General features: G+C 42.8%; 2 protein-coding genes across 2 annotated transcripts; one reads left to right on the top strand and one right to left on the bottom strand.

Annotated features, from left to right (window-relative positions):
* Positions 1-656: 656 nt before the first annotated feature.
* On the top strand, positions 657-1,868 carry LOC145800680 (putative mitochondrial protein AtMg00860). The gene is made up of 2 exons (XM_082890408.1): positions 657-1,180; positions 1,775-1,868. Exons 1-2 carry the CDS (start codon positions 657-659, stop codon positions 1,866-1,868), a joined length of 618 nt encoding a protein of 205 aa, XP_082746534.1.
* Positions 1,869-16,955: 15,087 nt separating this feature from the next.
* On the bottom strand, positions 16,956-18,000 carry LOC114289575 (uncharacterized). Its single transcript, XM_028233321.2, has 3 exons — positions 17,986-18,000; positions 17,763-17,865; positions 16,956-17,623 (listed from the first exon to the last, which is right to left on the bottom strand). The coding sequence occupies exons 1-3, from the start codon at positions 17,998-18,000 to the stop codon at positions 16,956-16,958; spliced, it is 786 nt and encodes a 261-aa protein (XP_028089122.2).
* Between the last annotated feature and the right edge of the window lie 8,726 nt (positions 18,001-26,726).

Below are 26,726 nucleotides of genomic sequence, written 5' to 3'. Positions count from 1 at the left end.
GCACTTCGGGTGGTGATTGTTTTTATTTTCTGGGGGATAGGGTTGATCAGATCTTATTGCCAGTATTCGATCCTCGTGGTAGGAACAAGCTTAGCGATCTTCTTGCTACTCTTTTGGATAATGAGAGTGGTGGGACTCGGGTTGAGTTGCCAAGGGTAGTGTGTGAATACCCGGACGTGTTTCCCGAGGAGCTTACTAGTTTGCCACCCCACCGGGAGATTGAGTTCACCATCGACTTAGTGCCTGGAACGGCACCAATTTCTATGGTGCCGTATAGATTTGCACCCGCGGAGTTGCACGAGTTGAAGATTCAACTCCAAGAGCTTCTAGACAAGGGCTTCATTCGCCCTAGTACGTCACCTTGGGGAGCACTGAGTCTCTTTGCGAAGAAGAGGGATGGGTCATTGCGATTGTGTATCGATTACCGTAAACTGAATCGAGTAATGGTCAAGAACAAATACCCTTTACCCAGAATAGATGACCTGTTTGATCAAATTAGAGGGTCATGTTGCTTTTCGAAGATAGATTTGTGGCCGGGGTACCATCAGTTGAGAGTCTAGGAGGAGGACATCCAGAAGACGACCTTTCATACGTGTTATGGCCACTATGAGTTCCTTGTAATGCCATTTGGGTTGACTAATGCACCGGCATCTTTCATGGATTTGATGAACCGAATTTTTAGGGAGTACTTGGATCACTTTGTGGTTGTCCTTGTGGACGACATTCTAATTTATTCGACTTTCGAGGAGGAACATGAGGCTCATTTAAGGGTAGTGCTTGACTTGCTTAGGAAACATCAGTTGTATGTTGAATTTGAAAAGTGTGAGTTTTGGCTCACCGAGGTGAATTTTTTGGGTCATGTAGTTTCAAGTGAAGGGGTAACCGTAGATTCTTCCAAGATAGATTCCGTACAAGATTGGGAACAACCTAAGAATGTTTTTGAGATCCAGAGTTTTTTGGGATTGGCGGAGTACTACCGGCATTTTGTGAGGGATTTCTCTAGACTAGCTGCGCCTTTGACAATGTTGACTAGAAAGGAAGTTAAGTTTGTGTTGAGTGAGGCTTGTGAAAAGTCCTTCCAGGAGCTCAAAACTAGATTGACTATGGCATCGGTGTTGATCATTCCAAAGAGAGGTCTGGGGTACACCGTCTTTTGTGATGCATCTCGGGATGAGCTTGGGTGTGTTTTGATGCAAGAGGGGAAGGTTGTCGCCTATGGCTCACGGAAATTGAAAACCCATGAGAGGAATTACCCTACCCATGACTTAGAGTTAGCCGAGGTGGTGTTTGCCTTGAAAATTTGGAGGCATTACTTGTATGGTGAGAAGCTTGAGGTTTTCTCCAACCAAAAGAGCTTGAGGTATTTGTTTTCCCAAAAAGATTTGAATCTACGTCAACGGAGGTGGATGGAGTTTTTAGAAGACTATGATTTTGAGTTACACTATCACCCGGGGAAGGCCAATGTAGTGGCCAACGCCTTAAGCTGAAAAACCATGAGTAGCTTGGCGAGTGTGGCCATTCGGGAGTGGGTTATGTTGGGTGAAGTCAGCAAGTTTGAATTGCTTTTGGGTGAGTCCGAAGGGGATGCAACATCGTTTACTTTGAGTGCTCAACCCACCTTGATTAGCAAAGTTGTAGAGGCACAATGAAGGGACCGCGAAGTAGAGTTAATTCGTGATAGAATCTCCAACTAGAAGGAAGAGAAGGGTTTGAACATTCACTCGGATCAGAGTGTACATTACCTAGATTATTTGTTTGTGCCTGAATCTTGTAGGGAGGAAGAGCTTCTAGAGTTCCATCACTCACGCTTTGCGGTACATCCGGGAGACACCAAAATGTATCGAGACCTTAGCCGTCAGTTTTGGTAGAGGAGTATGAAATGGGATGTAGCAGCCTTCATGTCAAGGTGCCTTACTTGTCAGCAAGTGAAGGCCGAGCATCAGAGACCAGTGGGGTTGTTACAACCCTTACCTATAGCCGAGTGAATGTGGGAGCACGTTACCATGGATTTCGTAGTTGGGCTTCCTAGAACGCAACGGGCCAATGACGCCGTTTGGGTAATTGTTGACAGGCTGACTAAGTCCACACACTTCATTCCAATTCGTACTAGTGACTCAGTTGAGCACTTGGCCGAGTTGTATGTTAGAGAGATAGTTCGACTTCATGGAGTTCCAGTAGCCAATGTGTTGGATAGGGACCCTCATTTTACCGCCCAATTATGGCAAAGCCTTCAAGAGGCATTGGGAGCCAAGTTGACTTTTAGCACTGCTTATCACCTCAAATCGATGGGCAGTCGGAAAACACTATCCAAATTTTGGAGGACATGATTAGAGCTTGTGTCCTAGATTTTAAGGGGTCTTGGGAGAGGCACTTACCGTTAATTGAATTCGCATACAACAATAGTTATCAAGCCAGTATCGAGATGGCACCGTTTGAGGCCTTGTATGGCCGACCCTGTAGATCACCAGTTTATTAGGCCGAGGTGGGGGATGCACCGTTGTTGGGTCCAGAGATCGTCAGGGAGACAACCAAGAAGATTGCCCTCATTCGCAAGAGATTAGTTACGGCTCAAAGCTGACAGAAAAGTTATGTCGATAGGAGGAGACGACCATTATCCTTTGAAGTGGGTGATCATGTGTTTCCTAAGATCTCACCTAGGCGGGGTTTAATGAGGTTCGGTAAGAGTGGTAAGTTGTCTCCAAGGTTCATTGGGCCTTTCGAGATATTGGAGAGAATCGGGGAAGTGGCATACCTATTAGCTTTACCGCCACAACTTTCGGGGGTTCACAACGTGTTTCACATGTCCATGCTTAGGAAGTACGAACCCGACCCTTCTCATGTATTGGATTGGGTTGATTTGGAGGTAGATGAGGATGCCTCCTATGATGAGCGGCCGATTCAAATCCTAGATACTCGAGAGCAAGTGTTACGAAGCAAAACCATACCGTTAGTGAAAGTGTTGTGGAGACACCATGGGATTGGGGAAGCGACTTGGGAAAGGGAGGCGGAAGTTTGCTCCAAGTATCTGGATTTATTTGAGCATGCTTGATTGTTTTATTGTAATTGTAGTATCCCCTAGTGATGAAGAGGAGAGTGTTAAATTGTGGGTCACATGTTATTATGTGTATTGCTAATCCAAGTTTGAGATTATGAAAGATCAATATTTTGCTAAAGATGCCTTATTTCATGTGCCTCGTATAATGATTGTTGTTTTAGTGGAAATGATGATGAAAAGTTTGGTAAATAATGGTTGAATAGAAATGTTACAACTTGAGAATGTTGTTGAGAATAATTTTGATTGTTGAACACTCTTGTTTGGAGAATTTATTTAATCTTGGGGGAGTTTGTTCAAATTTCGAGGATGAAATTTCCTTTGGTGGGGAGGTTGTGACGACTGGGTCCTTGTTTCCTTTATTTCCTTCCTCCCATCGTCCTCCTTTTACCTTCGTTGGACTTGGCACATTTGGAAATGGTTTTCAAAATAATAGTTCTTGTTTTGCTTTGTTTGGGAATTTGAATCTCTCTCGTTTGGGAGGGTGGACGCCCGAGTCCGGAACGCCTGGGAGCGAGGCGAAAAAATTTTGGGCTAGAAATCAAGGCCGCACATGCGGGGCTTGTAGACACCCCATTTTTGAACGTCCTCAAGACTTGGATGTTCTTATAGGTTCATCCAGCAACAAGTTCGATTGCTCGTCGAGTGCTCAACTTTCGCGACAGAATGCTCCAGGTTTGCTCTTTCCAAACCTTATTTCCATTCTATCTCATTTTTGGACCATGTGTTGGTCTTTGATATGTAATGTTCTTGGTGGCCTACCAGCCATCAGAGAGGGCGGCCAGCCATGGGTTTTTCCCTGCCGGCCATCAAAGAGGCCCTGTCGGCCACCATTATTTCAACAGATACATTTTAGATATTTTTGAGCCAACTGTTTGCAGGATAAACCATTTGTTTGCACGTGGAGGGCTGGATTTGCTTGAAGGCTCCTTGTATCTCCTATATATAGAGGGCTTCTATATGCATGCCAAGGATTACAAAAGTTTGAACTGAGATATTTCTTCCCTCTCTCTAGAACTCTCTCTCTCTCTAAATATATATATTGTGTGATATTGAGCTTAAAAGTGAGTTCTCTTCATACTTTTGCACTAAAACACCTAGTCAAACACCTTCACCTTTGTTGCTGAGGTTCTTAGAGGTTTGCTTGGAGCTGAAAAGTTGGTTTTGGCTTAGAGGAAGACCTGTTTTGCTGCTGGTCTTCAAGGGTGAGAATCTACCCCTTTTAAACTTTGTTTTTGTACTAGTTTAGGCCACCTTTGTATGCTTATTTTGGCCTAGTTGTCAACTACAAAAAACTCTGTTTTTGGGTGTTAAAAATGATTGTTTGAGGTCTTGTGGGAGTTGGGGGTGTTTCACCCCCTTGAATGCCTTATTTGCTAAGCTTTTAGGCTGTCCTTTAAAGCTATTGGAACCATCCCTTTTTGGCCTTTTAACCACTGAATTCCAGAGGAATTTTAGTGGTGGAAAGGTGGTTTTGAGGTCCCAAATAGGAGGGGGTGGCCCCCTCTCCTCTTGTCTTGCTTGCTTGTGTTGATGACCCACCAAATGAGCGTGTGTTTCTCCTTCTATTAAGCTGAGTTAAAGCATGTTTTTGTGGGTTTTTTAGACCTTCCATAACTCTGTCTTTGGCTTGTTTGATCATTTGTTGCTCACATTTTATACCTTTAGTGCAATCATGCTTGTTGGCCTAACATGCTTCATGCTTTAGTTCATCATTCTAGCATGTGTTAGCTTTCCTCCAGCACATTTTTTGCCACTGATTTAACATGCTTGAGGTCTGTTTTAAGTGGTCTTGTGTAGACACCCCATTTTTGACTGTCCTCAAGACTTGGACGTCACCGATGCAACACTTGGTGATTACCTATGTTCGTGTTTCGTTTTGAGTTCCCAGAGGTCTCGGCTACGCGCCTTGCTTCAGGACCTCTCAACTCGACTATTCTGTGTTTGGTTTTGCACTAAACACTTGTGTTTTTTGCTTCTAAGGGTAGAGAGTAGCTTGTTAGCTACCCCTGGCACCCACCGACCATGGCTTGAGGCCACCGGCCATGTTTTGAGGCTACCGGCCATTGGTGAAATATACCATTGGCCGGTCGGCATTTGGTGTGGCCGGCCGACCATATGTTTGGCCGACGGCCTCCTTTTCTGGCCGGCACCACCTTTTTTGCCTTTTTCAGGCATGGTGCATGCCAGTTGCGCCAGCTGGAATGCACAAATCCTGCCCCCGTGCACGAGTGTGGCTGTTTTGCCCCTTTTGCACCCTTTTGGTCTAACTTCTTGAGGAAGCTTGGACACCTGTCCCAGCTTCCTGAGGAAGCCTTGGCCCCTTTGCCTTGGCTTCTTTAGGAAGCCTTGACCCTTTTTGAATAGCTTCCCTTGGAAGCTTGGTCATGGCATGGTCTATATAAGAAGCCTCCCCCTTCCTTTGTCTTGGTTCAGCAAAAACCAGAGCAAAATATATATATATATATATATATATATCTGATATACACTTTCTCTCTCTATATCTCCCTCTCTCTCTTCATTTTGTGTGTGTTTTATAGCCTAAAAGTGTGTTTAGTTCATAGTATTGCACTAAGACACACACTATTACACCATACTTCGACTTGGGAGGCCTTGAGGGTTTGTTCTTAAAGTTTTGAGATGATTTTGATCACAAAAAGGGGCCTGAGCTTGCTGTTCTTCAAGAGTTCTTCAAGGGTGAGCACTATTCCTTTTTATCCCCCATTCTTGCACTAGCTTTTGACCTGTCTTTCATACTGATTTAAGCTTTGTGCATAACTGAAAACAGTCTTTTATTTTCGTGCTTAAGATCTTTCATTAAGGTCACTTTGGTGTTGGGGGTCGACCTCTCCCTCTTAGGCCCTGTTTGGCCCATTTTGTCCCCTCTTTGATTGAGCTTTGAACCTTTTGTGTGTTGGCCTTCTCACCACTAAAATCTAGTGGATTTTCAGTGGTGAAGAAGAGGTTTGGAGGTCCTGCATAGGGGAGGGACACCCCTCTCCCCTTTTGTCTCTTTTGCTTGTGTTTAAGGCTTATAAAGGTAGCATGCATGCCTAGTTGTCGTTGGCTCCATTTCGGAGGTTTTTGGGTGTTTTTTGGTCATATTATACCTCTGTCCCATATTGGTTTGTTAACCCTTTGCATGCATAATACATTTTCTTTGTATTCCCCTATTTTGCCTAGAAATGCATCCTGCCATTAGACCATCATGCTTGCATTTTTTTGCCTAGCTTTGTGAAGTTTTTGGTCATATTTTTCCATTCTTGAGGTCTGTTGGGCGTTGATTTGGTCATGCCTTTGATGCTTTGTATAGTCTCTTTGCATTTTAACATGTTGGCATCGGGTGTGTGAGTCATTGGCATGCATTACCTTGGCTATTTCAGTGATTTGGACTCACTTATTATGACATTTCAGACCATGTTTTGCGCTTACATGCTTGTATTTGTTATCCTTTCAATGCCTTGAAGAGATGTGGTCTTACGCTCCATGTTTGAGTCCTTGTGCATGCCTATGTGTTTGAGTCCTTGGGCTGCCATTCATGTAGGCTCTAGGGTGTATTTTGATGCATTAATACTTTATTTTTGGTTGGAAAGTCCATGCCATGTTTGGTGGGGGGGGGGGGGGGAGGTATAGAGTAATGCCCTTTTGGTGACCTTGAATGCCTTTGTTTTGATGCCCATTTCGTAGCATGTTTTTGGCCTTATCCCATGCATGTTCCAACCCTATTTTGGAGTCCTCTAGGAATGTTTTAGGTCATTTTGGTCCATTGGGGTTTGTTAACATGGCCATGGTTTGACCCCTCTTGGTTGGCTTTAAGTTTGGATCATTGTTGCATGCCTTGCTTCCATGACATGGTTGATTTGGCATCTTCCTCTATGCATTTTCAGAGCTTAATATGTTAGCCTAGCATCCATGTTTTCCATCTTGTGAGTGCCCTTGAAAGCTGCCTTTCATACCTTAGTCTTAGGCTCATTAGTTTGCATGCTTATTTTGCATGATTGGCATCATTACATTGCTTGGTTTGGGGTGTCAAACCAAGTGCGAAGATTGAGGAGTGTTCGTACTCAAGGTGACGTAACACATCTCAATCCTCGGTCGCCAATGTCCTTGATCTCAATATGATAGGGTATTGGCACCCATTTGTTTGTTGCATGCATTTATATCAAGTTGCAAACTTGGCCTCCTAAGCCATCATGCATCGAAATGCACGATTGATGGCCCGAGGGTCGAGGGCCATGCTCCCTGGAGTTCATTGCATGATAGGGAGTGTGTCCATGCATACATTTGCATGAAAATTCCATGCCATGCACTGCTTGCCCTCTGCTGCTGTCAACTGCAGGTTTCAGCAGGAAGATTTGGCCGGCCGGCAGTGTTGAGTGCCGACCGGCAAAGAATGTTTGGCCGAGAGCACAATATTTAGCCGATGAGAGTATTCCCATGGCCGGTAGCATATTCTTTTGGCCGACAACATTCCACAACACTTTAGAAGCAGTTCTGGGGACTTTCATAGTCTTCAGAAGAGCAGGGCAATGTAAACAGAGGCAACAATGCTATGGCAACGAGTTTCTGGGTGAGGTGAGTCAAGCACGCATCATTCACGCATCCCGAGGCAGGGCTATGGCCACCTTCTTTCTGCATTTAATTTATTAATTAATTAGAAATTCTGTAATGATTAATTTAGTATTATTGATTCGGACTGTAATATTTATTCGGACCCTCCGAGCGAGGGCAATTGTGTAATAAGCGTCCCCCAACCCCACGTCTTTCTTTCCTTTTATTTACTAGCTTTCGATGGTTAGTCTAGGGCATGTTTTCAATTAGCATACAGTATGATAGTATGCGTGCATCCATATATTTGTCTTACATGCACCGGGCTCGGCACATCATACTAACTGCATTCGTATTTCAATCTCAAAGTTGAATACATGTTAGTTGTAGCATCATCACATGCCATCTTAGAATAGCCGAGCCTATTGTAGTTGCATCTTGTATGTGTTGCATTAGCCATCTTAACATGAGCTAGGATCATGCATTGATTACTAACTAGCTTTTGTTTTGGCTAGGAGTACTAGGTAAGCTTTTATGCTTTAGCATCTTGCATGAGTGTGAGTGTTTGCCATGACAGCATGCTTACCATGAGGCTACGTGCTTACGTGTTATAACTGCCTGAATGCCTGTGGGTGAAGGTTGGCTTACTTAAATTGGAACAATGCATTGGATGCGAATTAAGCCCACTAGATAGTGGCAAAACCATCTTTTCTAAAGCCCACTTGAGGGTGGCAAAATCTGCATTTTAGCCTACTTGCGAGTAGCAAACCATTTTCAAAACAAACATGAAATGTTTTGTTCCAATTTAGACAATTTGGTCTATACTTGTTTGCTGTGTGCATAACATAGTAATTCTAGGCTAATAATCGGAATAAGAGCATATAATGTTTTCAAAACAAGATATCATGGTTAGTAGAGGCCGATCTTCGAATCGGGCGAGAGGGGGTGCTCATAGCTGAACTTCCCCAATCGTACCAAAGTTCCCGAGCTGAGGCAACTTTGGTGATGACGGACACGTGGACCGAGTCAGGGTTTCCTAAATTTCTCAAAATAAAATATTTAGGTGGTGACTTTGTATCTGGCAAAGCAGTCCATGTTTGGCACTTCTTTTCTAAAAATCTGTTTTTCTCAAAACAATTTGCCGGATTTGGACTCTTTGGTTCAGATTAAGAACCGTGACGATTCGAGAGTCCAAACTGTAGCAGACCCACAAATGAACGGAACGGGGGGGATTTCCCTCCCGGGGCGTTCGGGGACGTCTACAGTTTCTGGCGACTCTGCTGGGGAATTTAGAGAACTGGACTCGAACTCATGATATCTTGTTTTGACTACACTTATGTGTTTCTTTGCATTGCATTTGCATTGGTGCGCCTAGGACACCGTGTTTGTCGTATGCTATTCCTGAACGGTTTGCCCGAGGCTTGCTTTGAGAAGCGTGCCATAAGGCTGACCGGTTGTGGGCTCTGCCACGATGGGAACACAAACCTCGGTTTTTACCGGGGCACCCTTTTTGACCATTCGACCTAGTGCATATTCGGAATCCATAGTGACCATTCCAAGCTAGGACAGGTTGCTTACTCGATCATAGGTTGTTTGAAACCGCTGCGTGTGTAGTGAAACCCTAGCTCCTGATAAAATAGGACAGGGAAACCCTACCCCAACATAGGGTGTTTTGGCTCTCACTTATCTATTATGTGCTTTAGAGTTGGCCTCTACAGGGAATGCATGTATCAGTTTGCAAGTTTGGGCATCAGGCCTGCGGGCACTAGTTCAGTATTTTGGGATTCAGTTTACCTGAGGGTATCGGTTTACAGGCAGAATTTTACGGCAGAATTCAGTAGAGCGCACAGTCATCCTACTATGCCCATATCTGTTTTGGTGAAATTAGGCTGAGGTGCTGTCTGTTTTCTCTTTTGCTAGGGTAGTCCTGGAATCATAGCTTCAGAAGGCTCCACTATTCCCCGGGTACATTGGATTTGTGCTGATAGACTTTGTCAGGTCAGAGACTCAGTTCAAGGATAATCAGGGTCGGAGAAGGCTAGTCAGGCACAGACCACCAGTACAACAACTACCAGATCAGTGATCTTTGAGCAGTTGGGTTGAGATTTCCGAACCTACTACAGACACAGATATACCGGTTGCTCAGTTAGATCAGGACAACATGTCAGGTCTGGAAGAGATGATGCGTCAACTCCAAGAAAGTATGAAACTCATGCAGCAGGACGCTGCACGTCAAACGGAATTTTCCAAACAGCATGCCGAGATCATGGCCCAGCAGGCTGAGCTAATCACCAGGCTGCAACAGCAAACCGGAGCATCTGCTTCACACCAAGCCCCTCCCCCACCAGGAGTTCTAAAACCCGAGGAGGCACCAAATGTCTAGGGAGATACGGACATTCCGACAGGACCGGCTCCACCCCCAATCCTACCCCAATTATCCAAACCACCCACCAACCTGTCGGATTCTCCCTTTGAGTCCGAGGTGGACCCCACAACATTGAAGGTGAGCAAGCTTGAAAAGCTGTTCAAGAAATCTCAAGGCATCAAGTCCATCCTGGACATTGAGGAAGGGTATACCGACGCAGCTGTGACGCTGCCAGAAAGATTCAAGATGCCACATATTGACCGTTTCGATGGGTCCGGGGATCCCATGGTGCAGTTGCGGCTGTTTTTAGACATTTTAAGGTCGATGGGCCTCACCAGATTACAGAAGCTATCATTGTTTGGCCGGACCCTGTCTGGGATAGCCGCAATCTGGTATGCAAAATTGGAGAACTCTGTGAAACAGAATTGGGAAGAAATGGCAGAGGCCTTCAGTGATCAATACTCCTACAACGCACAGATTGAGGTCACAACTCGTGATCTTGAAGTCACCCGCCAAGAGCCAAAGGAGAGCTTCTCAGAATTCGTGGCCCGCTGGAGGGCCAAGGCCTTAATGATGACCATTAGGCCAACGGATAAGGATCAAATACGGACGGTTGTGCGCAACCTTCAGCCCAAACTAATGCAGAAAATGATCGTGCTCCCCTTCCCTACCTTTTCAGATTTGCATGAGATGGGAGTACAGATCGAGGACGCTATGAAGCAGGGACTCATTGACCAGGAGAAGGAGCAAGCTAGGAGGGCGTTTTCCCGCAATTCAAGTGCGACCACCAGCGATGATACATGTCACGCCCCTAACCCGCCCCTAAAAGTTTTGGCATGACCTATACAGAAACAGACAGATACACTAGCATACATAGTATACGGGGCCTTAACGGAAGCATTAGAACTAAAATAATATACCAAACTCCATTGAGCTACCTCTAATATGCCAGGATCACATGCATCACGAACATTAGAACAAACAGTTACAAGCCAAAATTATACGTTAAGCGCCAGTTACATACATACGTATACAGTCCTAGCCCAAAGGAAGGGCAATTATGAAAACAATTAAGTCATGTTCAATCAACCTTAATGAAGTAGTTAAAATACAAGTTGACAAAAAGAATGGACGTCTTGGGCCAGGGCTGACCTCCTGGTTGGTTACCTACAGAGACAGACATATCAAAAGGTGAGCCAAGCTTAGTGAATAGTAATACATAACTAAAGTAATGCCTAACTTGAGTCATAGTAAAAGAATACATATAGATTTGTAGCTTGTCGACACTTATTGATCCACAAATCATGTCTAAAACACTTTGGAAGGAGATGTGGATATAAATATGAACTAAATGCAACTTCCCAAATGATTCTGAAAATGGATCCCCGCTCGAGCGCCCATTTTGCTGCTCGAGCGGACTGTACAATTTAACAAAAATGCTGGGAGGTCGATTTTTATGCTCGAGCGGGAATTCCCCCGCTCGAGCAGACAGCGAAAAGTCTGAAAACTGCTGAAAGGTTAATTTTTACGCTCGAGCGGGAATTCCCCCGTTCGAGTGGACCATGCAATTTCTGAAATTTTAAAATTCTAATTAAAGTTCCAACCTGATATCCAAAGCTTCAAACATGTACTTTCGTATACTAATGCAACATTCATATAGCGAGTCTGAATCTGTACTTATTCATAATGGCCTTAGAACTTATCTTGGGACATATTGGCTTGAACATAATGTTTTGGCTTAAAGCCCTTGTCTAGTGTGGCACAAACTCTTCATCATGGTGGCACGAAGCCTGTAAACATAGTGGCGTAAGGCCCTTGAATAAATTGGCATGGAGCCCTTGAATCATTTGGCATTAAGCCCTTGTAAATTGGTATTGAGCCCTTGTAAAGTGGCGTTAAGCCCTTGTAACTTGGCGTTAAGCCCTTGTAACTTGGCATTAAGCCCTTGTAAATTGGCGTTAAGCCCTTGTAACTTGGCATTAAGCCCTTGTTACTTCTTGTATGAACTCAAGAGGTGTCTCACAGGGGTTCTAGCAGTGACTCACGTTGTAGCACTTAGTCCCGTGTAGCACTTTGTTTCATAATGTAGTTACTTATACCGTATGGCCAAAGGCCCATAATCTTAAAGAATGAAAACACTTCATCTTCCCCATTTCTTTATATACACATGTCAAAACATGAACGTAATTACATATCGTGTATGAACAAGATGCTAATGACAATCATTAGGTACATGTAAACCATATTACTACTCACAGTGTTGGGACGACGTGCTACTTCCTCCCGGAGTGTGTCCTGCACACATTCAAACTTGCACATTAGTTCTTTCTTTCTTTGATAAATTAGGTCCTGATTCGTTACACTTCCATTGAATTTATAACCATTTTAAGATCATAAAAAAAATAATCTAAAAATAACAGAGGGTCAAGCACGCAAAACAGAACATATAATTTTTCCTTCCTTTCCGCTCGAGCGTCCGGACCTCCACTCGAGCGGCCGTGTCCCTGTTTTGGGGCAGTTCGATTTCAACTTAAAATTCTGCAACATCACCTCATTATACATGACAATCAAGGTAAAATTAATGCAATATATTGACCCAACTTTACTATAACATGAATTATCATCTAAACCACACAAAGTAAACATGATTAGAAGCTTCATCACTTTTGCAAATGACCTTATGTTCATAACACATGACATCTTATATATATATATGTATATCTTCATGGGGTTAGCATAAAACTGAAGATTGAAGTGTAACCTTCACATAACACCTAAATTAGGTGACAAAACAACCAATTGATAAGAAACCTCCTTTAATCAACCATAATTCCTACATAATACAAACCCTAAGTTGTCAAAACAAGAAATCATCCTTCCTTGAGTCCAAGTGAAGGTTAAATGGGTTGGATGGAGCTTACCTTGATTTAAATCCCACAACTTTCCTCAATTTGGCAATCTTTCTTGTTGAATTGTGTTTCCCCCCAATTCCTCTTCTCCACACGCTTTCTTTTCTCTCCCAGGAGATGTTGAATGGAGAAGTTCTCAAGTCTTAATTCAAGATATTTCTACACGCTTATATTGATTTGAATAAAGACAAAATTTAATTGTTTAATCATTCTGAAATTGAAATTTCGTGGCTATGCTTAATATTACATAAAAATTATGTTGATCACATATATAAAATCAATTTCAGATAATTAAGCCCCTAAGGCTTCTAATTTCTGATTCAAATATTCTAAGTGTAACAGATACGATTCTTGGAGAACTGATATACATCCTTAACTATGGATTTCACTTACATACCATTAATTTCTCTTGGAATTTTACAATAAACATTTAAAAGTATAAAACAAGGACTGAAAATATATCAGAAAACATGTACGAGGGTCGGGTTATTACACTCTCCCCCTCTTAAATAAGTTTGCTCCTCCAAACTTGTTTTACCTTAGGATTGAAACAGGTGTGGGAATTGGCGTTGCATTTCCTCTTCTTTTTCCCAAGTTGTGTCGGTTCCGTAATGTTCTTGCCATTCAACTTTCTTCATTGGAATTTCCCGGTTTTGTAATTGTTTCACTTGTCGGGCCAAAATGCGGATTGGTTTTTCCTCGTAAGTTGGCTTGTCATCCAACTCAATTTGGTGGTAGTCAATAACATGAGACGGATCCGGGAGATATCCGCGAAGCATAGAGACATGAAACACATTATGTACTTGACTCATATTCGGCGGAAGGGCAACTCGGTAAGCTATCGGACCTACTTTCTCCAAAATTTGGAATGGACCTACATACCGAGGTGTTAACTTGCCCCTCTTCCCGAACCTTGGATGTCCTTTCATCGGAGTGACCTTCACAAAAACATGACTATCTACTTCAAATTCCAAATCTCTTCGTCGATTATCCGCATAACTTTTCTGTCTACTTTGCGCAGTTTTCAATCTTTCTCGAATAATTCTAACCTTTTTAGTGGTTAACTGAACAATTTCAAGGCCTAGTAAGGATTTATCTCCAACTTCAGACCAACATACTGGGGACCGACACGGTCTTCCATACAAGGCCTCATAGGGTGCCATCTCGATACTTGAGTGGTAACTATTGTTGTATGCGAACTCTATCAATGGTAGATGGGATTCCCAGCTTTCTTGAAAATCCAACACACACATACGGAGCATATCCTCCAAAGTTTGTATCGTTCTCTCGGATTGACCGTCGGTCTGAGGGTGGAATGCTGTGCTGAACTTTAATTCCGTACCCATTGCTTCTTGTAAACTTTGCCAGGATCTGGAAACAAACTTCGGGTCCTTATCTGACACAATTCAAACTGGAACACCATGAAGCCTCACAATTTCATTCACGTAAATTACTGCCAGTTTATCTGCATTATACCGAGTCTTTACTGGTAGGAAGTGAGCGGATTTAGTTAATCGGTCTACTATGACCCATATTGAATTCATACCTCGAGGAGTCCGTGGTAACCCCACAATAAAATCCATGGTCAGATGTTCCCATTTCCATTCCGGGATAGGAAGGGGTTGTAACAAACTGGCAGGTTTTTGATGCTCCGCCTTTACTTGCTGGCATTGCAAACACTTAGAGACAAACTCCACGATCTCCTTCTTCATACTTGGCCACCAAAAAATTTGTTTCAAATCTCGGTACATTTTGGTACTCCCTGGATGCATTGAAAACTTTGAGGTATGTGCGTCTCCCATCAGCTTTTGCTTAAGGTTCAACACATTGGGGACACATACGCGGTTTTGATATTTGAGCACCGTATCGACTAAACTGAATCCCGATCTCGGCTTAGTTCCTAACTCATCACATATCTTCCTTAGAGCTTCATCCTTTATCTGATGTAATTTAATTTCCCCAAGTAAGGTTGGTTGGGCCCTCACTGCTGCCATTAAAGCTTCTTGGCCATATAGCACAAAGTCTAATTCCATCTTACCCAATTCAATTGCCAATTCCTTTTGCCCTGTAACCATACTTGCCATAGTCCCCATACTTTTCCGACTGAGCACATCTGCAACGGTGTTGGCTTTACTAGGATGGTAATGAATCTGCAAATCATAATCTTTAATAAGTTCCAACCACCGTCGCTACCGCATGTTCAACTCTTTTTGGGTAAAAAAGTACTTGTGACTTTTGTGATCGGTGTATACTTCACAAGTAGTACCATACAGATAATGTCTCCATATCTTCAAAGCAAAGACGACTGCTGCTAACTCAAGATCACGAGTGGGATAATTCTTCTCATGGGGTTTCAGTTGACGAGAAGCGTAGGCGATAGCTCTTCCATTCTGCATAAGTACACAACCAAGTCCTTTATAAGAAGCATCACTGTAAATTACAAACCCTTTGGTACCGGAAGGTAAGGCCAACACTGGTGCTATAGTCAACTTTGTCTTCAATTCTTGGAAAGCAGACTCCTGTTCTTCTGTCCATTCAAATGCAACCCCTTGTCAAGTCATTTGTGTAAGCGGCATAACAATTTTCGAAAAATCTTGAACAAACCGTCTGTAATAGCCGGCTAACCCCATAAAACTACGCACTTCAGTCACATTAGTGGGAGTTGGTCAATTCACTATTGCCTCAATCTTGTGTGGATCAACAGAAACTCCTTCCTTAGTGATAACATGCCCCAGAAATGCCACCTCTAGTAGCCAAAATTCACATTTCTTCAGCTTTGCATATAGTTTCTTTTCCCGGAGGGTTTGAAGAATCAACCGAAGATGATTCTCATGAGCTTCTACAGTCTTCGAATAAACGAGAATATCATCAATAAAGACCACCACACATTCATCCAAATAAGGCTTAAAGACGCGGCTCATTAAATCCATAAAGGCTGTTGGGGCGTTAGTAACTCCAAAGGGCATAACCAGAAATTCATAATGACCATAACGAGTTCGAAAGGCTGTCTTCTCAACATCATCAGCCTTGACCCTTAATTGATGGTACCCAGACCGTAGATCGATTTTAGAAAAGACTTGTGCCCCCTGAAGCTGGTCAAATAAATCATCAATCCTTGGCAATGGGTACTTATTCTTGATTGTTACCTTATTAAGTTCCCTGTAATCAATACAAAGCCGGAGTGTTCCATCCTTCTTTTTCACAAATAAAACTGGTGCACCCCACGGAGACACACTTGGACGAATGAATCCCTTGTCAAGTAAATCTTGCAATTGAAGTTTTAATTCCTTCATCTCAACTGGTGACATTCTATACGGGGTCTTAGAAATGGGTTGAGTTCCCGGTGTCACTTCAATCGTAAACTCAATTTCTCGGTCTATCAATTTCCCTGGTAACTCTTCTGGGAAGGCGTCCGGAAATTCACGAACAACTGGGATTATGTCAGTACCCCCATTCACCATTTGCTCTTTCACAACACTACACAGATACCCCTGACACGCTTTCTGAATTAATCTACAAGCCTTTGCTGCAGAAATCAAATACGGTGGGGAAGTCACCTCTTGTCCCTGAAATATAGATTTTGCTTGACCCGGAGGGTGAAAACTCACTTGCTTAGTCAAACAGTTTATAGTTGCACTATGTTCACTCAACCAGTCCATTCCCAGTACAATATCAAAATACAACATATCGAGAGGTATTAAGTTAGCGTATACCCGAATATCCCCAAGGTCGAGTTCACAAGCAGCATATATAGAAGTACAAATCATAGAATCTCCCAATGGTGAAGACACACACAGCATATAAGATAATGCTTCCTTAGATATATCTAAATTAGGAGTAAATAGCTTTGACACAAAAGAATGGGTAGAACCGGAATCAAACAATACACAAGCAGAATGACCGTGAACCATGTAAATGTACCTGACACCACTGTCGCCACCTTTTGCACATCTCCCGGAACCAATGCAAACACCCTACCTTGTCTCGCGGTGTCCTTGTTGTTAGTAGCTTTGACCGGTGCCTTGGTATTGATAGTCGGTGCAGACCCCGTTAAGCTGGTAGCAGTCCTGTTGCTATTTTGTTACTGCTTCCTCTGAGGGCAATCCCTTATCACATGGCCCGTCTTTCCACATTGAAAGCAGGCTCCAGACTTCCGATAACATATCCCACGGTGCCTCTTTCCACACTCTACACATACAGGAACCGAATCTTGATTAGGGGAAGAAACATTTGAAGTCCTTGAATTTTGTTTCTTATTTGGTGAAGTAGTTGCCCCCTTCGACCATTGACTGTTTTGCCTTTTCCCCTTCCATTCAGAACTTCGGTTTTGTGCAGCGATATTCCCTTCTGCTATAACGGCCCTCTCCAACACTTCTCCATAGGTAGGCAGCTTCAACATATTAACTCGGTCCAGAATAGCACCCCGTAATCCCCCTTCAAATTTCCGTGCCTTCTTATAGTCCGTGTCCACCATGTGAGGTGCGAACCGGGCCAACTCGGCAAATTGAGCTTCATACTCAGTAACAATCTTGTTCCCTTGCCTGAGGGTTTCAAATTCAGTCACCTTTTTATCTTGCATACTTTGTCGAAAATACTTATCATAGAATATCTCCAAGAACCTGTCCCATGTCAATCCTTGATGTATAGTTCTCGTAAGCATCCACCATCTCTGCGCCTCATCCCCAAAAGTGAATGCAGCCAATTGCACCTTCTGAGCTTCGGTACAAGGAAAGACTTCAAATAACTTCTCTATTCCCAACACCCATGCTTCAGCTTTCATTGGTTCTATTCCTCCTTTGAAGGACGGTGGTTTCATCTTTTTAAACTCTTTGATAAGGGTAATAGTTCGATCTTCAGCTTGGAGGTCTTGTACTGCCGGTGGAGGTACCAGTGGTGGTGGCGGTTGTTCTTGTGGCTGTTGCTGCTGTTGTGGCTATTGCTGCTGCTGTTGCCGTAAGGTCACTGCCATTTCCATAATCATTCTCTCCATTCTATCCAACCGTGCAGTAGTAGCATCTTCCACATCTTCTGTCCTTGTTCTCACCATTGCCTACACAACAAGCATTTATATACAATAAACATATTTGAAAGTGTTAGCCTTATCAGAGTACTCTTAACGTTGCCATCGATCTTTCATATACTTGCAAGATGTCATGCAAAATGCCTAAAACTTTTCTAGACACCCTAGAGCTCAATGGATCCGTGTGTGAGATAGCAACTCGTGCTCTGATACCACTTGTCACGCCCCTAACCCGCCCCTAAAAGTTTGGGCATGACCTATACGGAAACGGACACATACACTAGCATACATAGTATACGGGGCCTTAACGGAAGCATTAGAACTAAAATAATATACCAAACTCCATCGAGCTACCTCTAATATGCTAGGATCACGTGCATCATGAACATTAGAACAAACAGTTACAAGCCAAAATTATACGTTAAGCGTCAGTTACATACATACGTATACAGTCCCAGCCCTAAGGAAGGGCAATTATAAAAAAATTTAAGTCATGTTCAATCAATCTTAATGAGTAGTTAAAATACAAGTTAACATCTTAGCAAAGCTTCACAAAAATGAGTAGTCTCGTCTAATGCCCGGACTCAGAAAGGTTGACAAAAAGAATGGACGTCCTGGGTCAGGGCTGACCTCCGGGTTGGTTACCTACAGAAACAGACATATGAAAAGGTGAGCCAAGCTCAGTGAATAGTAATACATAACTAAAGTAATGCCTAACTTGAGTCATAGTAAAAGAATACATATAGATTCGTAGCTTGTCGACACTTATTGATCCACAAATCATGTCTAAAACACTTTGGAAGGAGATGTGGATATAAATATGAACTAAATGCAACTTCCCAAATGATTCTGAAAATGGATCCCCGCTTGAGCGCCCATTTTGCCGCTCGAGCGGACTGTACAATTTAACAAAAATGCTGGGAGGTCGATTTTTACGCTCGAGCGGGAATTCCCCCGCTCGAGCAGACAGTGAAAAGTCTGAAAACTACTGAAAGGTTAATTTTTACGCTCGAGCGGGAATTTCCCCACTCGAGCGGACCATGCAATTTCTGAAATTTTAAAATTCTAATTAAAGTTCCAACCTGATATCCAAAACTTCAAACATGTACTTTCGTATACTAATGCAACATTCATATAGCGAGTCTGAATCTGTACTTATTCATAATGGCCTTAGAACTTATCTTGGGACATATTGGCTTGAACATAATGTTTTGGCTTAAAGCCCTTGTCTAGTGTGGCACAAACTCTTAATCATGGTGGCACGAAGCCCGTAAACATAGTAGCGTAAGGCCCTTGAATAAATTGGCATGGAGGCCTTGAATCATTTGGCATTAAGCCCTTGTAAATTGGCATTGAGCCCTTGTAACTTGGCATTAAGCCCTTGTAAATTGGCGTTAAGCCCTTGTAACTTGGCATTAAGCCCTTGTAACTTCTTGTATGAACTCAAGAGGTGTCTAACATGGGTTCTAGCTGTGACTCACGTTGTTGCACTTAGTCCCGTGTAGCACTTTGTTTCATAACGTAGTTACTTATATCGTATGGCCAAAGGCCCATAATCTTAAAGATTGAAAACACTTCATCTTCCCCATTTCTTTATATACACATGTCAAAACATGAACGTAATTACATATCGTGTATGAACAAGATGCTAATGACAATCATTAGGTACATGTAAACCATATTACTACTCACAGTGTTGGGACGACGTGCTACTTCCTCCCGGAGTGTGTCCTGCACACATTCAAACTTGCACATTAGTTCTTTCTTTCTTTGATAAATTAGGTCCTGATTCATTACACTTCCATTGAATTTATAACCATTTTAAGATCATAAAAAAAATAATCTAAAAATAACAGAGGGTCAAGAACGCAAAGCAGAACATATAATTTTTCCTTCCTTTCCGCTCGAGCGTCCGGACCTCTACTCGAGCGGCCGTGTCCCTGTTTTGGGGCAGTTCGATTTCAACTTAAAATTCTGCAACACCACCTCATTATACATGACAATCAAGGTAAAATTAATGCAATATATTGACCCAACTTTACTATAACATGAATTATCATCTAAACCACACAAAGTAAACATGATTAGAAGCTTCATCACTTTTGCAAATGACCTTATGTTCATAACACATGACATCTTATATATATATATGTATATCTTCATGGGGTTAGCATAAAACTGAAGATTGAAGTGTAACCTTCACATAACACCTAAATTAGGTGACAAAACAACCAATTGATAAGAAACCTCCTTTAATCAACCATAATTCCTACATAATACAAACCCTAAGTTGTCAAAACAAGAAATCATCCTTCCTTGAGTCCAAGTGAAGGTTAAATGGGTTGGATGGAGCTTACCTTGATTTAGATCCCACAACTTTCCTCAATTTGGCAATCTTTCTTGTTGAATTGTGTTTTCCCCCAATTCCTCTTCTCCACACTCTTTCTTTTCTCTCCCAGGAGATGTTGAATGGAGAAGTTCTCAAGTCTTAATTCAAGATATATCTATATGCTTATATAGATTTGAATAAAGACAAAATTTAATCGTTTAATCATTCCGAAATTGAAATTTCGTAGCCATGCTTAATACTGTGCTTTCCATCAACAAACTGTTCATGACACTGAAAGTTGCGTCCGTCTTCGTCACGAGATACAAAATCTGATTGACAACGAGATCATTCCCGCACCAGGTCCTGCAAAGTCTATCGATGCTTGAGCAGTGAACTTGTGGGGGATAATGTGATGTGATCAGGGGATGAACCACCTGCGGGCGGCACTCAGTTTACTCCAGATGTGGCTTATGGCACGCACTATTTTGAGCATTTGTGAATGCTGGTTTTCGTACTTTCTGACTCGAGTATTGAGTCAGTTTTGCTATGTTGTTTAGAGTCTGTCCCGTTGTATAGAGTTAGTGTTTTCATATTGAGTCAGTCGGGTTTGTCTTGTTGTATCGAGTCAGTCCTGTTTTGTTAGAGTCGGGTGATTTCGAGGGTGTTACCTTAGACATCACTTGCTTGTTTTGTATTTGTCTTTTTGCTTTATTTTGAGTCTGTTTCTGCCTTGGAGCTAGTTACGCCAACAGATCTGAATGGAACAGTAGTGATTTTCACACTCTTGTGTTTGCTTCTGCCATGTGCCAATTGTGCCAGTTGTGCCAGAAATTCTAAATGAGATGGTAGTATTTGACTAGAAGCTGTGTCTTTTTTATGCCTTGAATTCATTGCATCGACCTAAGTTTTCCAAAACTTTTTTCGAAACATTGTGATAAAACGAAGAGAAAGGAATTCCTCGGGTTTTGCAAAATTTGATCAATTGAGAGAAAGAGAGGCATGCTAAGCCCTTAATGATCAAGATCATGCTTGTTAATGTGAGTACTGAGAATGATCCTGACTTGATCCAGATTGGTTCTACATTGTCTTCAGCGCGAGCGATTTGTCACTTTCTTAAAAACTTTCAAAAACAAAATGTTTTGCGCAGCCCTGCGAAGACCTGTGCGGAATCGCTCTTGAGATTGTGCAGCTTAGGATCACTCTCAGCCTCGAGACTTGAGCCCTTGTTTTCAAACCTTGGGCTTAATTCAGAATGTTCAATGGTCAACTACAATGTGAGGCCTGTGTGGCCAGATTCAAAGTAGCCCTCGAACAAGAGGTAAGAAAGTTAGATCAAGAAGACTAGATGTCATCAAAAGAAGCTTGCAAAGCTAGATCAGAAGCACCCCTGGAACTAGGGGCAAAGAATTTCAAATGTGCTCGAAGAGCCGAAGATGGATCATTCCACAAATCAATGAAGGTTGGCAAGAATGCCAAATCCCAGAGAGAGGAAAGAAGAAAGTATTGCTGAAGAAAAGCTGAGTTCCGATCCACAACACTAGGGGCAAATTCAGCCCCCCATTGGATGGACTCTTGCATCGTCAGCGAACAACAGCCATTCTCCTGGATTCAGATGACTTTGAGATCTTAAAACCATTTGACATGGACAAAGCTACACTTTTACCCTTGAGAGGCTCGCTGGGCCGAAAACCGGGAAGGGCGACCTAGGCAAAAGGAGAAGAAAAAAAAAAGACAAAAAAAAAGAAGAGAAAAAGAGAAAAAATGCAAAGAATGAAGAAAAGATGAAAAAAGAAAAGGAAAAAAGAAAAGAAAAGATGAAAAAAATAAAAAGAATTGAAAAGAAAAGAAAAACAAAGCTCGTAAGGTTGAAAACCCGGAAGGGCGGCCTTGGCAAAAGTTAGAGCGTAAAAGGAGAGGTTAATACCTGAGTGTACCTTACCCTGAACTACGTATGGCTTGATTCCCATGTTTGGGATACGTAGGCAACTTCATCTTGAAGTCCAGCCACAAACACTTCGAATTCGATTATGTCCATGTGATGGTTCTGGTCATCTTTGTCTTCTCTGTATCCGAGAATTTGGTTGTGTTCGTCACTCTGAGGACTGACTACAATGTGTTGCGGTGCCATTCAAACAAGGGGCAACTTTCCGTTGCCATTCAATGTGCTGCGGTGCTATTCAAACAAGGGGCAACTTTCTGTTGCCATGTAGTGTCCTTCAGACAAGGGGCAATTTTCCATTGCCTCCGATCTGAGGTCGTGCATCTCAAGAGTAGGTTCTGTGCTTGTTGAGCAGTGGCCGTTTGCAAAAACAATTTTTGAGAATTTTTACTGAGGTTGACTGATCTCTCGAAAATTATTTCATCTTTTCCAAAACTGGACCATTTCTTGGACCCAAAAAGGGAAAATTTTCAGTGCTCATAACCTAACTTGCATGATTTTCAAATCAAAAATCGAACAAGTATATTAATCTAACTCTCATATTGGCCAAAATTGTTTTAGTAGAAAGCAAAAACAAAAAATGGTCAAAATAATGAACTAGGGGCACATTTGAGTCAGGTTTCCTGTCTTTCCCCCATTGTCAATGCATCTGCCAGAAAGGGCACTCTACCTGCCAGAAAAGGGCACCATTGAAGCTGACCGCAAAAGGACAGAAAACTCTCACATCCTCCAAGCAACGAGGTATCAAGCCAAGTACGAAGCACGAACCGAAATGGGACAAGATATTCCACTCCCTTATCTGGACAGATCTGATCACGTCCAAACTCCCCAGCAGGGCATCATCAACCGATGTTAGCTGCAGATTTGCTACACGCCCAATTGTAGCGCAGCCCCTCTGTGGAAGAAGCTCACTGTTGTGAACAAGAATGAGAATCTGGTAGAATACCAGAGGCAAGAGCCGACAATTTCCAGCTTATCCATCAACCACCCAGGGGAGGGATAAAAAATGAGAGATTGAAGAATAGAGAGATGTGCGCTGAGAGAAAAAGTGAGAAAAAGGGCTTTTTCAAAAAAACAGAGCCTGAGGGCCGAGTGATGTGAGAATCACAAATGAGAAAAAGGGTGGGAAATAATACCCGAAAAAAAAACTGGCTCCTCGCGTACTGAGAGGTCTCTCGTCTTTGTAACACGCATGTGTGTCGTGTCTTTTGTTTTGTTTGTCTCGATTCTTGCTTTGAGTCGTCCCGAGCATGACTCGATGTGTTTTGGTTGTTTACCTTTTGTTTTCCATTGTTGAGTCGTAGTGCGCTGTGTTCAGTCTTAGGCTCAATACCCGATCGAGAACTCATTTTTCAATTTCAATCAAATCGTTTTGTGCTCGAAGTGCTGTGCCATTCTCCACATTTGTGCAAAACAAGAATTTGTTCTTTCTTAAAACCGCAGGGTTCAACCCAGGTCATGCAAGAACAGTAAAACAAGGACCTATTTGAAGCTATATGGGTTCCAGACTACAAAGCAAAAGAAAAGAGGGAAAACCGAAGCATCTAAGTGTGTTTCACCTTTAGCAAATTCCGTGATTGTACTCCGGATGTACCTCTTCAGGCCTTGTCAGTGCTCCAAAGAATGAGTGTGCCTCTACTCCAAGCTTAAGCCTGCTTCAAGTCAGAATGGCAATAAAATCAGTAGCAGATGTTATCTCTCGCCAATATAAACAGGGTGTACCCTTTTTAAGCGGAGTGTCTTACAAACCCCTCCGAGAGGTAAATCGGAGGTTGCATTTGGATTTGGTCTCGTTAAGGCTTGTATTTCCTTATTCGACATTTTGTTTCAAACGCGCTTTTGAAGTTGCACATTCGTTGCATTGTTATGCACATCTATCTAGCATTGTCATGCACCGTTACACCTGCATTGTTATGCACATCATATTTGCATTGTTATGCACCTCTTCACTTGCGTAGTCACGCACATTTCACTTGCATTGTTATGCACGCCCTTTTTCGCCTTTCCGAAACACCGGGATACGTCCCTATGTTTCTTCTTCATTCCGAAACAACAGGATACGTCCCTATGTTTCTTCTCATTTTCAAAACACCCAGGATACGTCCCTATGTTTCTCCTTCTTTTTCCGAAACCCTGGGATATGTCCCTATGTTTCTCTTCCTTTTTGAAACACCCGGGATACGTCCCTATGTTTCTCTTTCGTTTTTCGAAACACTGGGATACGTCCCTATGTTTCTTCTCCTTTTCCGAAACACCAGGATATGTCCCTATGTTTCTCCTTCTTTCCGAAACACCGGGATACGTCCCTATGTTTCTCATTCATTCCGAAACACCGGGATACGTCCCTATGTTTCTTCTTCATTCCGAAACAACGGGATACGTCCCTATGTTTCTTCTTCATTTCGAAACACCCGGGATACGTCCCTATGTTTCTCCTTCTTTTTCCGAAACACCGGGATATGTCCCTATGTTTCTTCTTCATTCCGAAACACCGGGATACGTCCCTATGTTTCTCATTCCTTTCCGAAACACCGAGACACGTCCCTAAGTTTCTTCTTCTTTTCCGAAACATCAGGATACGTCCCTATGTTTCTCATTCCTTTCCGAAATACTGGGATACGTCCCTATGTTTCTTCTTCATTCCGAAACACCGGGATACGTCCCTATGTTTCTTATCCTTTTCGAAACACTGGGATACGTCCCTATGTTTCTCATTCTTTTTCTGAAACACCGGGATACGTCCCTATGTTTCTCTTTCATTCCGAAAAATCGGGATACGTCCCTATGCTTCTCTACCTCTCTGAAACACTGGGATACATCCCTATGTTTCTCCCTCTTTGGTTAAGAGCATTTGGAATACGTTCCTGTGCTTGAACCACTCTGAAACACTGGGATACGTCCCTACATTTCTCCTTCGCTTCGAAACACCGGGATACGTCCCTATGTTTCTCTCTCTTTGGTTAAGAACATTTGGAATACGTTTCGGTGGTTGAACCACTCTGAAACACTGGGATACGTCTCTATGTTTCTCCTTCGTTTCGAAACACCGGGATATGTCCCCATGTTTCTCCCTCTTTGGTTAAGAGCATTTGGAATACGTTCCAATGCTTATACCTTTCCGAAACACTGGATATGTCCCTATGTTTCTTGCATGATCATAAGTTATGCTCGGCTTTGTGTATTGTCTTGCATTTTGCCCCTGCCCTCGGGCACATATCTTTGTCTGCTGCTTGTATGCTTTGTCTAAGTCTTCGGCCTTGTCAAAAATGGGTCGTCTCTGGGCTTTGACATTCACTCCCGTCATTTTTATGACTTTCGAGTTCTGTCAAAGAGGGTCAACTGTAGACGCCCCATTTTTGACTGCCCTCAAGACTTGGACGTCACCGATGGAACACTTGGTGATTACCCATGTTCGTGTTTCGTTTTGAGTTCCTGGAGGTCTCGGCTGCGCGCCTTGCTTCAAGACCTCTTAACTCGACTGTTCTGTGTTTGGTTTTGCACCAAATGTGTTTTTTGCTTCTGAGCGTAGAGAGTAGCTTGTTAGCTACCCCTGGCACCTACCGGCCATGGCTTGAGGCCACCGGCCTTGTTTTGAGGTTACCGGCCATTGGTGAAATATACCATTGGCCGGTCGACATTTGGTGTGGCCGGCCGACCGTATGTTTGGCCGACGGCCTCCTTTTCTGGCCAGCACCACCTTTTTGCCTTTTTCAGGCATGCTGCATGCCAGCTGTGCCAGCTGGAATGCACAAATCCTGCCCCCGTGCACGAGTGTGGCTGTTTTGCCCCTTTTGCACGCTTTTGGTCTAGCTTCTTGAGGAAGCTTGGACCTTTGTCTTAGCTTCCTCAAGAAGCTTGGACACCTATCCCAGCTTTCTGAGGAAGCCTTGGCCCCTTTGCCTTGGCTTCTTTAGGAAGCCTTGACCCTTTTTGAATAGCTTCCCTTGGAAGCTTGGTCTTGGCTTGATCTATATAAGAAGCCTCCCCCTTCCTTTGTCTTGGTACAGTAAAAACTAGAGCAAAATATATATATCTGATATACACTTTCTGTCTCTATATCTCCCTCTCTCTCTCTCTTCATTTTGTGTGTGTTTTATAGCCTAAAAGTGTGTTTAGTTCATAGTATTGCACTAAGACACACACTATTACACCATACTTCGACTTGGGAGGCCTTGAGGGTTTGTTCTTAAAGTTTTGAGCTGATTTTGATCACAAAAAGGGACCTGAGCTTGCTGTTCTTCAAGAGTTCTTCAAGGGTGAGCACTATTCCTTTTTATCCCCCATTCTTGCACTAGCTTTTGACCTGTCTTTCATACTGATTTAAGTTTTGTACATAACTGAAAAAAGTCTTTTATTTTCATGCTTAAGATCTTTCATTAAGGTCACTTTGGTGTTGGGGGTCGACCTCTTCCTCTTAGGCCCTGTTTGGCCCATTTTGTCCCCTCTTTGATTGAGCTTTGAACCTTTTGTGTGTTGGCCTTCTCACCACTGAAATCTAGTGGATTTTCAGTGGTGAAGAAGAGGTTTGGAGGTCCTGCATAGGGGAGGGACACCCCTCTCTCCT

The sequence above is a fragment of the Camellia sinensis genome, chromosome 10 (assembly GCF_055761805.1).
Source record: "Camellia sinensis isolate YWXY chromosome 10, ASM5576180v1, whole genome shotgun sequence".
Lineage (NCBI taxonomy): Eukaryota > Viridiplantae > Streptophyta > Magnoliopsida > Ericales > Theaceae > Camellia > Camellia sinensis.
This window is presented reverse-complemented; position numbering and strand designations above follow the sequence as displayed.

Coding starts and splice junctions, on each gene's coding strand:
- LOC145800680 (XM_082890408.1), top strand. CDS start 657: ATGGATTTGATGAACCGAATTTTTAGGGAGTACTTGGATCACTTTGTG. Junction 1,181..1,774: donor GCATCTCGGGATGAGCTTGG/GTGTGTTTTGAT, acceptor TGAATCTTGTAG/GGAGGAAGAGCTTCTAGAGT.
- LOC114289575 (XM_028233321.2), bottom strand. Junction 17,624..17,762: donor AACAACCGCCACCACCACTG/GTACCTCCACCG, acceptor TGTTGGGAATAG/AGAAGTTATTTGAAGTCTTT.